The sequence below is a fragment of the Vipera ursinii genome (assembly GCF_947247035.1).
Source record: "Vipera ursinii genome assembly, chromosome: 1".
Taxonomy (NCBI): domain Eukaryota; kingdom Metazoa; phylum Chordata; class Lepidosauria; order Squamata; family Viperidae; genus Vipera; species Vipera ursinii.
In genome coordinates, this window is record NC_139512.1 from 10,642,767 (window position 1) to 10,659,361 (window position 16,595).

The 16,595-nt window shown below is 46.8% G+C and overlaps 1 protein-coding gene across 2 annotated transcripts in view; it reads left to right on the plus strand.

Annotated features, from left to right (window-relative positions):
- The window catches only part of LOC310640884 (transducin-like enhancer protein 1), an 87,194-nt gene that overhangs the window by 33,944 nt on the left and 36,655 nt on the right, over positions 1-16,595 (plus strand). For both annotated transcript variants that reach the window (XR_014492614.1, XM_083363440.1), the window contains exon 8: positions 14,301-14,496. Coding sequence is in view for 1 of the 2 variants with exons in the window: in XM_083363440.1 (XP_083219566.1) it covers positions 14,301-14,496 (196 nt within the window). In the remaining variant the exon portion in view is untranslated. The remainder of the gene's footprint in view (positions 1-14,300; positions 14,497-16,595) is intronic.

Genomic DNA, 16,595 nt, shown 5'->3' on the forward strand with positions numbered 1-16,595 from the left:
TCTCCAGGAGCAGCTGTTGGGACTTCAAACCCAGATGATAAGGACAGATAGTCCTCAACGCATGACCACAATGAAGCCCCAAACATTCTGTTGTTAAGTGAGTAAACATTTGTTAAGTGAGTTTTTGTCCCATTTTGCCACCTTCCTTGCCGCAGTTAGTTAAGTTGAGTCACCCCAGCTGATTAGTTAGTAACCCGGTTGTTAAGTGAATCTGGCTTTTGGTGGTGAGAAGGTCGCAAAGGGGGAATCACGTGATACCCCCCCGGGACGCTGCAACCGTCATAATTATGAGCCAGTTTTCCTAGTCCAAATGTTGATCTTGTGTCCACAGGGATGCTGCAACTGTCGTAAGTGAAAAATGGTCCTAAGTCACTTTTTTTCAATGTCACTGTAATTTCGAATGATCACTAAGTGAATTGTTGCAAGCTGAGGACTCCCCGTGCTCCAAGGAAGGTCCACGGTAACTTTGAACGATCGCTTAACAACCATCGTAAATCGAGGACTGTGATAGTCAAGAGCAGGGGTAGGCAACCTCGGTTCTTTTATGACTCATGGACTTCAACTCCCAGAATTCCTGAGTCAGCTGACTCAGGAATTCTGGGAGTTGAAGTCCATGAGTCATAAAAGAGCTGAGGTTGCCTACCCCTGGTCAAGAGAAACTCCTGCTTGGCTTTCTCCTTAACCCCCCCCCCCCCCAAGGATGATACGTCCCACCCTCAAAAATATATTTGTGCCAAATTGGGAAGTTTATTTATTTTATTAACTTATCGTGAAAGGTCTATATCGTCTGACTTTCAAACGACTCTGAGAGACTTAACCACCATCATCCCAGCTGCTGTTTACCCCTCTTTATTTTGCGGATTTTTTTTAAAAATGGTTTTAATATCTTTTACAATTGTTCTAATTGTTTCAGAGTTTTAAAATTGCAGGCTGCCCAGAGTTGCTTGCTTGAGTGGGGCGGCTATGGAAATTGAATGAACGAGTAAAGAAAGAAATGAATAAAAACCAGACAAAGAAATTGCAATAGGATCGATTAAAAGATAGGGGGGGGGGGAAATTGGATAAAATATGGTTAGCCTTGTTGTCCCTCGCTCGAGGCCGGGGTGAAGTTTTTTCTGGTCTTCTGAACAACAGCAAAGTGAGGGGGGGGAGAGTATCCAGATCTTGGGGTGAGGGGGGGGCTCACTTCCAAATACAGGGGCTGCTACAGAGAATGGCTTTCTGGGGTCCCAAGAGATGGTATTATTTAATCCAGGGGTCTTCAAACTTGGCCCTTTTATGACTTGTGGACTTCAACTCCTGGCTGAGGAATTCTGGGAGTTGGTCTCAAGTCATAAAAGGGCCAAGTTTGAAGACCCCTGATTTAATCGAAGGAACCAGGGGGTGCATCAACCCTGTCATATCAAATTGACGGGGAGATATGGGGTCCCTCAAGTTATGACTCTATTGGAGCCTGCCCTCTCACGGTCATAACATGGGTCACGCATGTGACCAGCTCTGTTTTATGATCTTTTTAGCGATGGCCATAAACCAATGATTCACTGTGGGCGTGTTTTTTTAGCCTAAACTGAGAAGTTAATGTCAGTTTTGAGGTAAAATTACAGTCATGGGGGATGCTACAAATGGCCATAAATGAACCGGATTGACAAGCACCTGAAGTTCATTAACATGACACGTGTGAGTGTGTATGTGTGTGTGACTGTTGGAACTTTGAATCAGGCTCATCAGTAGCCCCTAGGTAGGTCCGTTGTAACTTCGTCCAGTCGCAAGTCAAGGATTCTCTGTAACTAGGCCTTAAAGAGGGAGTCCTCGACTTACAACCACAACTGAGCCCACAATTTCCCATTGCTAAGTGAAACAGTAGCCAAGTGAGCTCTGCCCTGTTTTACGACCTTTCTGGCCACAGGTGTTATAAGTGAATCATTTGGTCATTAAGGGAATTGGGCATTCCCCCATTGACTTCGCTTGTCCGAAGCCGGCTGGGAAGGTGACCCAGTGGTGATCACGTGACCCCAGGACACTGCAACTGTCTTTAAGTACATGCCAGTTGCCAAGCAAACTGAATTTTGGTCACCTGACCCTGGGGATGCTTAGTGTGGAAAAACAGTCATAGGTCATTTTTTTCCCCAGTGCTGTTGTAACTTTGGTCACTAAATGAATACTTGTAAGTTGAGGACTGCCTGTACTTTGCAACTGGTCCTTGCATTTACAAACACCACAGCACCACCACACCAAGCTGGCAGGAATAGCCAATACTCCAGAAGACAGGCTTAAGAGACAGAAGGATCTGGACAGACTCGAACACTGGGCACTAACAAAATGAGATTCAATGGTGAAAAAAAGTAAGGTTCTACATTTAGGCAAGGAAAACCAAATGCACAGGTATACTATAGGTGGTACCTTGCTCAATAGTAGCAACTGTGAGAGGGATCTCGGAGTCCTAGTGGACAATCACTTAAATAGGAGCCAGCCGTGTGCTGCAGCTGCCAAAAAAGCCAACCCAGTGCTAGGCTGCATTAACAGAGGGATAGAATCAAGATCACGGGAAGTGTTAATACCACTTTACAATGCTTTGGTAAGGCCACACCTGGAATACTGCATTCAGTTTTGGTCACCACGATGTAAAAAAGATGTTGAGACTCTAGAAAGAGAACAGAAGAGCAACAAAGATGATTAGGGGACTGGAGGCTTTTATGAAGAACGGTTGCTGGAATTGGGTATGTGTAGTTTAATGAAGAGAAGGGTGAGGGGTGACTTGATAGCAGCCTTCCAGTATCTCAGGGGCTGCCCCAAAGAAGAGGGAGTCAAGCTATTCCCCAAAGCGCCTGAAGGCAGGACAAGAAGCAACGGATGGAAAGTAGTCAAGGAGAGAAGCAACCTAGAACTCAGGAGAAACTTCCTGACAGAACAATTAGCCAGTGGAACTACCTGCCTCCAGAAGCTGTGAATGCCCCAACAGTGGAAGTTTTTAAAGAAGAGACTGGACAGCCATTTGTCCGAAATGGTATAGGGTTTTCTGCCTGAGCAGGGGGTTGGACTAGATGACCTCCAAGGTCCCTTCCAACTTTATTATTATTCCCCAGGGTCATGTGATTCAAATTTGGCCGCCTGGCAACTTTTATTTATTTATGATGGTCATGTGATTTCCATTTCTGACCTTCCCAGCCAGCTTCCGACAAGCAAAGTCAATGGGGGAAGCCAGATTCACTTAATGACCAAATGATCCACTTAACAATTATGGCAAGAAAGGTGGTAAAATGAGGCAAAGCTCACTTGGATTTGCTTAGCGGTGGAAGTTTTTGGCCCAGCAGTGGTCGTAAGTCGAAGACTCCCTCTTTTAAGGCCTAGTTACAGAGAATCCATATCTGGAAAAATAAAAAGCCATACCCACTTAATGACTGCATGATTCGCTTGGCAACCGCACTGAGTCGCTTAACAACCGTGCTCCCCCCCCAAAAAAAAGCTTGTGAAATCGAACGCAACACACTGAACAACCAACCGCCTTGCTTAGCAACAGAAATTTTGATCCCAGTTGTGGTCGTAAGTCGAGGACCCTCCTGTATTTCCTTTCCTCGCTGGCTTGTGCCAAACGGTGGTGGCGACGGATCCATTTCACTCGGATCGGTCCCCTTGGCGATTTGCGGCGGTGTTAAATAAATCCGCCCCCCTTTTAAAAAAAATCTATATATGTAAAAGTGCGTGTTGTATTTTTTTGAACGCTCCGCTTGCGTGTTGTACAGGAAAAAGGGAGGTTTTGTTTTTTTTTAAAGGCCCCTGGAAATTGCCGACGAAGCTGACTCCGTTGCAATTGCACCGAGGCCTCCGTGGCGACTGGATTGCCTCTTTTCTTTAATATTTGATTGGAGGGCCGTAATCAAGGGCGAGGGAGGCTGCTCGGCTGTATAAATAGGATCCTAATGGATGCCTTGCCTCTTTCTTGCTCTCGGCCCCCGCCCCCATCTCCTCGCCCGATTGCTGCAAATCTGGCTGAATTTTCTTCCCTTTTTTTTTTTTTTTTGCAAGCTTCTTTTTTGAGATCATTCATTATTTACCGAGCTGAGCCTCGTAGCAGGATCTCGTCTCCTGCAAACTTTGATGGATTTTGCTGCATCCTGGGGAATTGTTTGGGTTTTTTTTTCTTTTTAAATGTCTTTGCCGTCATTCGTGTCTTTGCATCTTTTATGGGGGATGCACAGGCTGGCTTTGGTGGGGGGGGGGAGACTCTCCCTTTGCAGGAAGGCAACTGCAAAATTTAGGGTGAGAAACTGATCCGTAAGCTCCCCCCCCCACACACACACATATTAGTGGTCTTTGGGGTACAGAAAGAAAGAAAGAAACACAGCTGTTTTAAGTGCTGGGTGTTTAATTCAGCGGAGGATGTTCTGTGCTGTGGCATCCTTGGTGCGCTCTGAGCTGGGTGGTTTTCTTGCAGACGTTTCATGACCCAACTAGGTAACATCACCAGTGCTAGAAATGAGTGGAGTTTGGGAGGAGGAGGAGGAGGAGGAGGACTGTGGGGTCCTTGATGCTCTCTGAGCTTGGTTGTTTTCTTGCAGACGTTTCATGACCCAACTAGGTAACATCACCAGTGTTAGAAATGAGTGGGGTTTGTGGAGAGGAGGAGGAGGAGGACTGTGGGGTCCCTGATGCTCTCTGAGCTTGGTTGTTTTCTTGCAGACGTTTCATGACCCAACTAGGTAACATCACCAGTGTTAGAAATGAGTGGGGTTTGTGGAGAGGAGGAGGAGGAGGAGGAGAACTGTGGGGTCCTTGGTGCTCTCTGAACTTGGTTGTTTTCTTGCAGATGTTTCATGACCCAAACTAGGTAACATCATCAGTGTTAGAAGGGAGAGGGGTTTCTGGAGAGAAAGGAGGAGGAGGAGGAGGAGGAGGGCTGTGGAGTCCTTGCTGCTCTCTGAGCTTGGTTGTTTTCTTGCAGACATTTCACGACCCAACTAGGTAACATCATCAGTGTTAGAAAGGAGTCAGGTTTGTGTAGCAAAGGAGGAGGAGGAGGAGGAGGAGGAGGACTGTGGGGTCCTTGATGCTCTCTGAGCTTGGTTGTTTTCTTGCAGACGTTTCATGACCCAACTAGGTAACATCACCAGTGTTAGAAATGAGTGGGGTTTGTGGAGAGGAGGAGGAGGAGGACTGTGGGGTCCCTGATGCTCTCTGAGCTTGGTTGTTTTCTTGCAGATGTTTCATGACCCAACTAGGTAACATCATCAGGGCTACTGGGGAGCAGTGATTAACTTTAGACTGACAATCAACTAGCAAACAATACTCCAATCAAGGAACTGCCAATCAAGCCAGCAATAAATGTCCCCAGCAAGGAACTCACCAGCACTGACAGGGCGAGCCATTGGCATATAAATTTGAGAAGCAAACCCCACTCCCTACTAGCACTGATGATGTTACCTAATTTGGTACGTAAACGTCGGCAAGGGAAACAACAAGCTCAGAGAGCACCAAGGACCCCTCATACAGGTAGTCCTCGACTTACAACAGTTCATTTAGCGACCATTTCAATGTTACAGTGGCACTGGGGAAAAGTGACTTCTGACCGTTTTTCACACTTATGACCATTACAGCATCCCCATAGTCGCGTGATTTACATTCGAATGCTTGCGGTGAACCGGGGTCACGCCATCCCCTTTTTGCGACCGTTTTTTCACAGTTACGACCTTTGCAGCATCCCCACAATCACGCGATCAAAATTCAGAGCCTTGGCAGCTGCTTCATATTTACGACCGTTGCTGTGTCCCGAGATCACGCGATCCTCTTTGGCGACCATCCGACAAGCAAAGTTAAGATTTCGCTTAACAGCCGTGTTACTAACTTAACAATTGGGGCGAGGAAAGTCGCGAAATGGGGCACAACTCAACTTCATGAATTTCTCACACAGCCACAGAAATTCTGGGCTCCGTTGCGGTCGTAAGTCGAGGACTGCCTGAACTGGTCTCTTGTCGGCTCTGATTTGCTTCAGCAAGGGTGCCGTTCTCCTTGCAAGCTCTTCTTGGCCTCAGCTGACCTCTGGCAAGACAAGATGCGAGGCTTTTCTTGGGAGGAAAAAGCAGCTTTTTGGCCTTTGATACAACAGCCAGGTGGAGATGTTTGCTTCAGGCTTTGAAAAGACCTGCCTTAACCTCTGATGTAAGGGGGAAAGCATCAGGAGAAAAAAATGGCATTAAGGCCCATCATAGCCCAGCTTTTTTTCTTGAACGAACCTTTATTGTCAAAGTACAACCATGTACACATTGAGATTGGCTGAGCCGCCCTTCGTGCCCTCCCCCAACTCACAGTGACAACAAACCCTCCATCTTATTACACCATGTGAGCTAATTGCACAACACACCGGCCTCGCAAGTCAATCACACGTAAAGTTTATAAAATTATTTCCCATTCAAGAGCCGGACAGCCCATGGATAAAAGCTGTTCTTCAGCCTGTCGGTACATCTGGCTATACTCCTGTATCTCCTACCCGATGGTAGGAGAGTAAAGAGGTACCGACCAGGGTGTGAGTCGTCCCTGAGAATTTTCCTCACTCTTCCAAGGCAGTGGGCCCTGGTGAGGTCATCCAGTGGGGTCAGGGGACAGCCCACAATGTCTTGTGCTGTGCTCACCACCCTCTGTAATACTTTCCTATCCGTGGCTGTCAGACCAGCATACCAAACCACAACACAGTACGAGAGGACGCTCTCTATGGTAGACCGGTAAAAGAGGGTCATTAGCCGTTGTTCTACCCTGTTCTTCCATAAGACCCTGAGGAAGTGGGGTCTCTGTTGGGCCTTTATTTTTCTCCCAACAACAATCAGAGGCTTCTGGGAGGCTTGTAGAGGCATTAGATGGGGAGTGTTCTGACCCAGGTCACGTAGGAAGATGCAGGCACCAATAAAGTCTTTCATTGCACTGCTAAACCACGATAGACGGGGTGTCGGTAAACCACCCTGCTTTTCCCCCCCCAACAAAACAACCATCCACGGTCCCACCAGCTGGGTCCACTAGTCACCAGAATGCAAAGGTGCTTTTTTTTCTTCTTTTTTTAGTTTTTCCTTAAAGACATTTCACTTCTCGCCCGAGAAGCTTCTTGAGTTCGTTCAGCCGGAACTGAAGCACCTTCTTGGATGAGAAGCGAAATGTCTTCAAGGAAAAACCAAGAAATTCCAGTTGCCTTTTGAAAAAAGCTCCTTTGGGACAACCGTGGTCTGGATGGTTGAGAATCTATGTCCGTAGACAGTCACCAGAATCGAGCCCCCCAAAACAGGAAGAAAGGCGAAGTCCACAAACCCGTTGCAGAGGTTGCAAAACAAGCTCCGTAAGCCACAATCCAGAGTCAAGAGTCTGTAAAACAAGGTTTACAAATCCAGAGGCTGAAAACAGTCGAGAAGTCAAGGTTTCCAAAAGTCCAGGGTTTGTTTTGCCAAGACAAATGGTGGTTTCTGACAAAGGCACCGTCCCCTGTCTCAACAACATTTCTTTATTGATTTATTAGCCCATGGTCCATATCAAGCTGCTGAGTTCCAAACACACATTACACTAAAATGCAGCAAAAACCATTTAGAATGGAATCAGTTAAAATGTAATTTAGGATAAAACGGAAATAAAATGCAATTTAGAATGAAATTGGGATAAAATACACGTTTAAAATGAAGTTAGAGTCAAATAGGGCAGCTTAAGAGGAATCCTACTGCTCGTACACAAGCTGAGATGTTGCACACAAGAAGGGAATATGGAAAAAAAATTATAAAAATTAAAGGAAAAAAGTTTTGCCACTTCAATCTAGCCAGAACTCGAGTTGGCTGCCAAAAGTCATAAGTCAGTAATATTCTGGCACACTGTTGCAGGAGTCCTAAAGGAACGGAGATTTGCATTTGATATATCAATCCCAGCTGAGGACTGGGAGAATTATTATCAATGTCTGTTTGCTTCTACGGAATCTGTAGAGAAACCGTTTTTAAGCAGTGACTTAGTAAATACTAGAACTCCGTCCCTTTGGCCTCCAGTCTCGGTAAAAGAGATACAATCCATTATTAAAAGCCTAAAGAGTAATAAAGCCCCAGGTGAAGATTTTTTGCCAGCAGAATTATTTAAGAAATTCCCTGGCTCAAAAAACAGTAACTGTGAGAGGAACCTCGGAGTCCTAGTGGATAATCACTTAAACATGAGCCAGCTGTGTGCGGCAACAGCCAAAAAAGCTAATACAATCCTTGGCTGTATAAACAGAGGCGTAGAATCAAAATCACGTGTATTAGTGCCGCTTTATAAATCCTTAGTAAGGCCACACCTGGAATACTGCATCCAGTTTTGGTCACATTATAAAAAAAGATGTTGAGAAATTGTTTAGCCTAACTATTGCTACCTCGCTTTTGTAATCAGCATTTGCATCAGGGACAAATTTTCATGCAAGCGTGGGAAAACATGTACATGGATGGGAAGTACTGAAGGAGTATACAGGAATGATTGATGTCTTCCTTATGATATAATGGCTCTGTTGCCTGATTTTCATTGGCTAACAAAGTTTATAAAGCCATGCAACTAACTTTCTAAGGTGGGGCACTTCTGGTTGTAATTCTCCCAGTGTTCCAGATTATTTGCCACCCAGCTGTTTTATGTGATCAATTAAAGCACTCTTTCCTCAAGAAGCCTCCATTTTGAGTTGCCTGATTAGACTTCTAATGGTATCTCGAATTTAGGTAAGGGCCAGGGACCTTACATTTTGAGAGCAGTCTTCCAGTATTTGAGGGGCTGTCATACAGAAGAGGGGTGGTGGTGGTGTCAAGCTATTCTCCAAAGCACCAGGATACAGGACAAGAAACGAGGGATGGAAACTAATCAACGAGAGAAGCAATGTGGAATTAAGGAGAAGCTTCCTAACTGTGAGGACAATTAACCAGCGGAACAGCTTTGCCTCCAGAAATTGTGGGTGCTCCATCACTGGAGGTTTTTAAGAAGAGACTGGACAGTCACTTGTCTGAAATGGTATAGGGTCCCTTGCTTGAGCAAGGGGTTGGAATAGAACAGGGCTTTTCAACCAGTGGTACGGGTACCACCTGTGGTACTTTGGAACCTGGCAGGTGGTACGTGACCATCCTAGAAAAGTGGTAGCGGGGGAGGGGAATGAGCTGAACTGGTGGCAGCACCGCACAAGCCTGAGCGAGAGATGGCTGGAGCTGCAGGTCTGTCAGGGCTCAGCAGAAGCGCCAATCAGCTGGAATGTTGCAGCATCTCCAGGGTCTTGTGATTTACATTCAGATGCTTGGCAACTGATTCATATTTATGATGGTCACAGTGTCTCAGGGTCATGTGAAGTGACCAAAACCTGCTGCAATCACCCAGCAGACAGTAGGGGGGGGATAAAAACCAAATATCCACCCCACCCCGCGCTGCCAATCCTCAACAGAAATGCTCACAACAATGAAAACCTCGAACAGGAGGAAGGGCACCGCCGGGTGGGCAGGCGGGTGTCTTGCTCGGCTGTGGCTTGGGGGGCACTTTTTTCAGTGCCATTGTAACTTCAAACAGTCACTAGGCGAACTGTTGTAAGTCGAGGACTACCTGTACTTCATCACTTTTTTCTTTCTTTTTTTTTTTTTTTTGGTCATCAAGTTTTTGACACCTTGCTAGGCGACTGGTGGTACTCGGATGTTGCCATATCCTAAAAGTGGTACAATGGGTGAAAAGGTTGAAAAGCTCTGGACTAGAAGACCTCCAAAGTCCCTTCCAGCTCTGTTCTGATTGATTGATAGTTAAATCATCCCTGAGCCAAGTGTTCCTTGTCAAGAGGGATGGGCAGCCTCCTCGCAAGCAGCCTCACAGTTCTGTGAGTTCCCTTCCTCTCCGCTCTCTGTGCCCTGGGATTGGATGGGAGAAGCAGCTGTTCCTCATCAGAGGGGATCTGTTGTCTCTCCTCACCGCTGTCTCTCTGCAGCTCATGGTCAGGCAGCTCCCCGTGCAGTGGAGCGCTTGCCTTAATGCCAGAGGGGCCTGGGGCACCATCTTCCTCTGCCCCCCCCCCCCCGGACTCTCCAGACTTTCCTGGAAAATGTACTATCCACTTTGGATAGTCCCGGTTCCTTCTCCTCCGACCCGGGATCCGATCAGGCCGTCACACCGAGCCAGGTGTTCCTTTTGAGGGCCAGGAGCCTCCTTGCGAACAGCCTGGCCGATCTCCTCCGAGCTTCCCTCCACTCTACTCTCTGTGCCCTCGGATCAGGTGGGGGAGGCAGCTGTTCCTCGTCAGAGGGGATCTGTTGTCTTGTTGCCAACTGCCTGTCTGCAGCTGATCCTCCCTTGCGTTCATGAAGGCAGGCAGCTTTCCATCCGGTCGGCCATTTCCTCCAATGCCGGAGTGGCCTGGGACAGCACCGTCCTGAGTCCCTGGCCTCTTCAAGGGAGACATGCCGTCCCGTTGGAAGGTCCTGATTCCAACTCCTCCTCCTCACCAGGATAAGTGTTGTGTGGAAAATGCTTGCTTGCATTTTTTCCCCCTCACATCCTTCCAGTCTGATCAATGAGGTGAGCCTCTGCTCCAAGCAAGAGGGAGGAAAAACATCTGTCCAATTTCTCCAGGTCCTGGAGGACAGGACAGATAGTCCTTGACTTAGGAACCATTCATTTAGTGGCCATTCAGAATGACACCAGCACTGAAAAAAGTGACACTTACACTAGTTTCTCACACTTACGACCATTACAGCCTCCCCGTGGTCACACAATCAGAATTGAGACACTTGGCAACCGGCTCCCATTTATGACAATAGCAACGTCACCTGGTCACCTTTGACAACCTTTTGAGAAACAAAGGTCAACGGGGGAAGCCAGATTTCAGTTAACGACCGCCTTACTACCTGAACCAATGGAGGGATTCGCTTAACAACTCTGGCCAGAAAGTTCGTAAAGTGGGGCAAAATTCACCTAACTTGTCTTGCTTAGCCATAGAGATTTGGGGCTGAGTTGTGATGGTAAGTCGTGGACTCAAGACGGTGATGGAGCCTGTCCATTAGGTCAGGGGTCCCCAACCCCCGGTCCGTGGCCCAGTACCGGGCCACGGCATGCCAGCAACCGGTCCACGCAAACAAGCAAAACCCCATCCGCGGGATGCAGACAGCACACAAAACCACGCACTCTCTGGTCCACGGAAAAACCTCGTGTTGTGGTTCCGACAGATGGAACTCTTCCAAGAACTTCGAGGCGTTGTTTACCTTAAAGAATCTTTATTTGAGTAGCATGGCACCGGCACTAACATAATCGAAGCCAAAATCTGAGTTCCCCTCCCCTGAGCACATAGTATCAAAGCACAGTTCCCTCCTCCAGTTAACAGTCATAAATCACATTCCCCAATTAGTTTGAAATGCAGGCTTCCCCTCCAGTTCTCCAGCCCGCCAATTCTTAACATCTCTTATTTCAATAACCTTGGCTCTCACACTAGGTTCAGTATTGTTATGTCTAGCTAAACTCCCGTCCACATTCCTCTCCCCCCCCAACATCATCTAACTGTAACTCTTAAAGAGTAAAACTTAAGAAAATGGTTGCGTCTCCGTTGTCAAAGCAAAAGACATCCAATGTTAACAGCGTTGACACCTCTCTCCACAGAACCGGTCCTTGTTGCCCAAAAGGTTGGGGACCTCTGCATTAGGTTCATGACAGTCGTAAAGCAGACCACCGTACGACCCAGCCAATTTTTTTTTTTACTTTTTTTTGTTTTTTTTGCAAAGGCCATTAAGTGAATCGCCATGGACATTTAAGTGAATCCATGGTGAACCCATCACTTGCTATGGGTTTACAGTATTGCCCAAAACTGTAAATGTGGGTTAATTGCCGTGTGGTCACATGACCACAAAAGGCGGGTGGGCCGTTGCAACTTCGGAACCCAGTCCTAAATACCTTGTGGGTGGGTGGGTGGGTGGGGGAATCTGTGGTAACTTTAAACCTCGAATCGTATTCCCCCCAATTTTTTTTAACCCCATCCTGCAGACCTCAGGGGACCCGGCCTTGCTCAGATAATCATCCTTTGAAGAGGCGGTTGACATCTGTTACTTAGTTTTTCTGCGCCCCAATCACGGCTTTCCATCCATCTGCAAAGGCTCCGAGTGGCTAATATCTAATTAATAAAAATTAATGTGGCAATAATGATACAAACAATAAAAGGGAATGCATTAAAACCAGCCCTTGCTGTGGCTCTTGGGCTTCAAACACGGCTCCCTTGTTTTATAGCTGTGTTTTTCAGACAGTGCTGCACACACGCAGTTAATTGTGCCAGGGGGTTCTTTCTAGCGTGCCCTGAGATTATTATTTTTTTCTTCTCTTTTTGCATTGTGTAACTTCTGTACGGTCTGTATTAATCAGCTCGGTACAGATACGGATAGTCCTCATTTAGCGATCAGAATTGGGATCAGCAATTCAGCGATTAAGTGAAGCAGTTACTATGAAAAACCCAGCCTTACTGTCTTCCGTTTTCCTTCCGTTTATCAACCTGCAACGGTTGTAAATACAAGGATTGATTATAGGTAGTCCTCCTCTTACAGCAGTTCATTTAACAACTGTTCAAAGTTACAATAACAGCAATAATAATCATAATAAAGTTGGAAGGGACCTTGGAGGTCATCTAGTCCAGCCCCCCACTCAGGCAGGAAACCCTATACCATTTCGGACAAATGGCTGTCCAGTCTCTTCTTAAAAACTTCCAGTGTTGGAGCATTCACCACCTCTGGAGGCAGGTTGTTCCGCTGGTTAATTGTTCCAACTGTCAGGAAGTTTCTCCTGAGTTCCAGGTTGCTTCTCTCCTTGATGAGTTTCCATCCATTGCTTCTTGTCCTGCCTTCAGGCGCTTTGGAGAACAGCTTGACTTCCTCTTCTTTGGGGCAGCCCCTGAGATACTGGAAGACAGCTATCATGTCACTCCTAATCCTTCTCTTCCTTAAACTAGACGTACCCAATTCCAGCAACCGTTCCTTGTAAGTTTTAGCCTCCAGTCCCCTGATCATCTTTGTTGCTCTTCTCTGCACTCTTTCTAGAGTCTCAACATCTTTTTTACATCGTGGTGACCAAAACCGGTCACTATTCTCAATGCCATTGTGAAAAGTTGACTTGGGACCGTTTTTCAGACTTAACAACCTTTGCAGCCTCCCCCATGGTCATGTGATCAAAACGCAGACGCTTGGCAAATGATTCACATTTACGACGGTCGCAGCGTCCCGGGGTCACGTGACGCCCTTTGGCGACCTTCTGACAAACAAAGTCAATGGGGGAAGACAGAGTCACTTGACAACCGGCTTACTAACTTAACTGCAGCGATTCACTGAACAGCTGCGGTAAGAAAGGTCGTAAAAGGCAGCAAAACTCCCCATGAACTCCCCACTTAACAACGGAAATTTGGGGCTCAGTTGTGGTCGTACGTCGAGGATTGCCTGTATCAACTTGTTTTCATCCCTGCTGTTAACTCTGATCAGTCGCCAGAAGAGGCCGTTGCTAAACGAGGACTACCTGGTGTGCTTTTTTTAAATGCGTACGTTCCCCTCAAACCGTTTTCTTCCAACTTTTAAAAATACGTATATATGATTAATAAGGTTCTAATGTGCCACAGATAAGGGACGCGGTGGCTCAGTGGGTTAGGACGCTGAGCTTGTCGATCAGAAGGTCGGCAGTTTGGCGGGTCGAATCCCGAGTGCCGCGTAACAGAGTGAGCGCCTGTTACGCGTCCCAGCTTCTGCCAACCTAGCAGTTCGAAAGCACGTAAAAATGCAAGTAGAAAAATAGGGACCACTACGGTGGGAAGGTAACAGCGTTCCGTGCGCCTTTAGCATCTAGTCATGCCGGCCACATGACCACGGAGACGTCCTCGGACAAGCGCTGGCTCTTCGGCTTTGAAACGGAGATGAGCACCGGTCCCTAGAGTCGGAAACGACTAGCACGCGTGTGCGGGGGAACCTTTACTTTTTAATGTGCCACAGAGCGACAGGCAGTCCTTGACTTACGACCGATTGTTTAGCAACTGTACGACCTTATCACAGCACCAAAGAAAGGGACTTACAACCAGCCCTCACACTTAACAACCGTCATAGCATCCCCCAGAGTCACGGGATCAAAATTTGGGCCCTTGGTTGGTTGACTTTGAGCTACTTACAAAGTACTTAAAAGGCAGGATGGATGATTGATTGATTAATTAATTAATTAATTAATTCTAAAGGCAATCCTTTAAACACCAGCGCATGAAAATGCAGGTCTGCTTTTTTAAAGGCTTCCTTAAAACGGTAAAACGGAAGCGGTTGACCCTGAGGCTCTTCGGTTTCTTTCTGTCTCCTCAGCATCAGCTCCAAGCTCAACACCTCTCCCACCACGCGCCCCCCATCCCGTTGACCCCCCACCCTTCCGGCGTCCAGTCCGCCAGCTTGGCTAGCCTCGGTAGCGCTTCTGGGCTGCTGGCGCTGTCGGGAGCACTGGGGACACAAGCTCACCTGGTCGCCAAGGATGACCGAGGGCTTCTCGACGCCGATAACCGAGGTAGGTTTCTCCAGATCACCTTGGTTCTGCAAGAGTAGGTTCCCTCTGTTTTGCTTTGACAGGGAGCTGTGAAAGGTCCTCCTAGTAGTTGATCAAATTTGCCTAAATGGGAGGGGAGGGAAGGGTGGGAAGCTGGCTCTAGCATGGGGTAGGCAGCCTTGGCTCTTTTATGACTTGTGGACTTCAACACGCAGAATTCCTGAACCAGCCACGCTGACTCAGGAATTCTGGGAGTTGAAGTTCATGAGTCATAAAAGAGCCAAGCTTGCCTCTACCCCTGGTCTAGCAGGATTTCTCAACCATGGTAATTTTAAGGTGTGTGGACTTCAATGCCCAGAAGTCCCCAGCCAGCATTTTTGGACTCCCAACTCCCAGAATTCCTCAACGAGTATTTGTGGACTTCAACTCCCAGAATTCCCTAGTAAACATTTGTGGACTTCAACTCCCAGAATTCCCAAGTGAGCATTTGTGGAATTCACTCCCAGAATTCCCCATTCAGCATTTTTGGACTTCAACTACAAGAATTCCTCAGTGTGCATTTGTGGACTTCAACTACCGAATTCCCTACCACCGTTTGTGGACTTCAACTCCCAGAATTACTCAACAAGCATTTGTGGACTTCAACTCCCAGAATCCCCTAGCCATCATTTGTGGAATTTAACTCCCAGAATTCCCTAATGAACATTTGTGAACTTTCAACTCCAAAATTCCCTAGTGAGCATTTGTGGACTTCAAATTCCAAAATTCCCCAGCCAACATTCATAGATTTCACATCCTGGAATTCTGGGAGTTGCAGTCCACAAATGCTGGCTAAGGAATTCTGGAGTTGAAAGTTCACAAATGCTCACTGGGGAATTCTGGGAGTTGAATTCCACAAATGATGGCTAGAGAATCCTGGCAGTTGAAGTCCCCAAATGCTCCCTAGGGAATTCTGGGAGTTGAAGTCTTAAAAGTTGCCCTGTTTGAGAAACATTGGCTGTAACTTGTGGGTTTTCATTGCAATATGCAGAAACATTGAATGTCTAGTTTAAAACGATTTTCCCAACAAGTAACTAACTTTTGATCTTGGAAAAAAACAGCATGCTGGTTTGGGAATTCTGGATGTTGTAGTCTGCATACCTTCAAGTTCCTAGGTTGGAGAAATACTGGTGTTTTCAATGGTTTGAAAGAACGCACCGATCTTACACAATATATTTGTTCATTTGCATTGAGATTGCCATTCCCATGGAATGAGCTTTTTTATAAGGTGGGAATTCTGAGAGTCCCAACCAAGATTTAGAAATGGAGTATTAGGAAAAAAAGTCAACCGTAAGTAAAAAAAAAAAAGTATAAATATAGAGCAGTTAGCCTGGTGAATTTGCTATTACTAGCTCTTTTATTTATTTCATTCAGTGTATTTAGCTCTGGGCTGTCCAACTTTAAGACTTGGGGACTTCAATTCCCAGAATTCCTCAGCCAGCCATGTCCCAGTCCACTCCCCAAGCCTTAAAGTTGCCAAGATTGGACAGCTCTGATTTAGCTAATGCTAGATAGTTTATTCGTAAGGGACGCGGTGGCTCAGTGGGATAAGACGCTGAGCTTGTCGATCGGAAGGTCGGCAGTTTGGCGGGTCGAATCCCGAGTGCTGCATAACAGAGTGAGCGCCTGTTACTCGTCCCAGCTTCTGCCAACCTAGCAGTTCGAAAGCACGTAAAAATGCAAGTAGAAAAATAGGGACCACTACAGTGGGAAGGTAACAGCATTCCGTGCGCCTTTGGCGTCTAGTCATGCCGGCCACATGACCACGTCTCGTCCTTGGACAAGCGCTGGTCTTCGGCTTTGAAGCGGAGATGAGCACCGGCCCCTGGAGTCGGAAAACGACTAGCACGCATGTGCGGGGGAACCTTTACCTTTAGATAGTTTATTAATGAACAACTTGCAATATAGCTACAGATAGTCCTCGTTTTGCGACTAATCCTTTAAAAACCTTCTGAAATTATAAAGGCGCTGACAAAAAGTGACATATGATCAGCACTTAGAAAGTTGCATCATCCGGGGATCGCGTCTTTCGTGACCTTCCCAGATGGCTTCCAGGAAGCAAAGCCAATAGGAAATCGGAC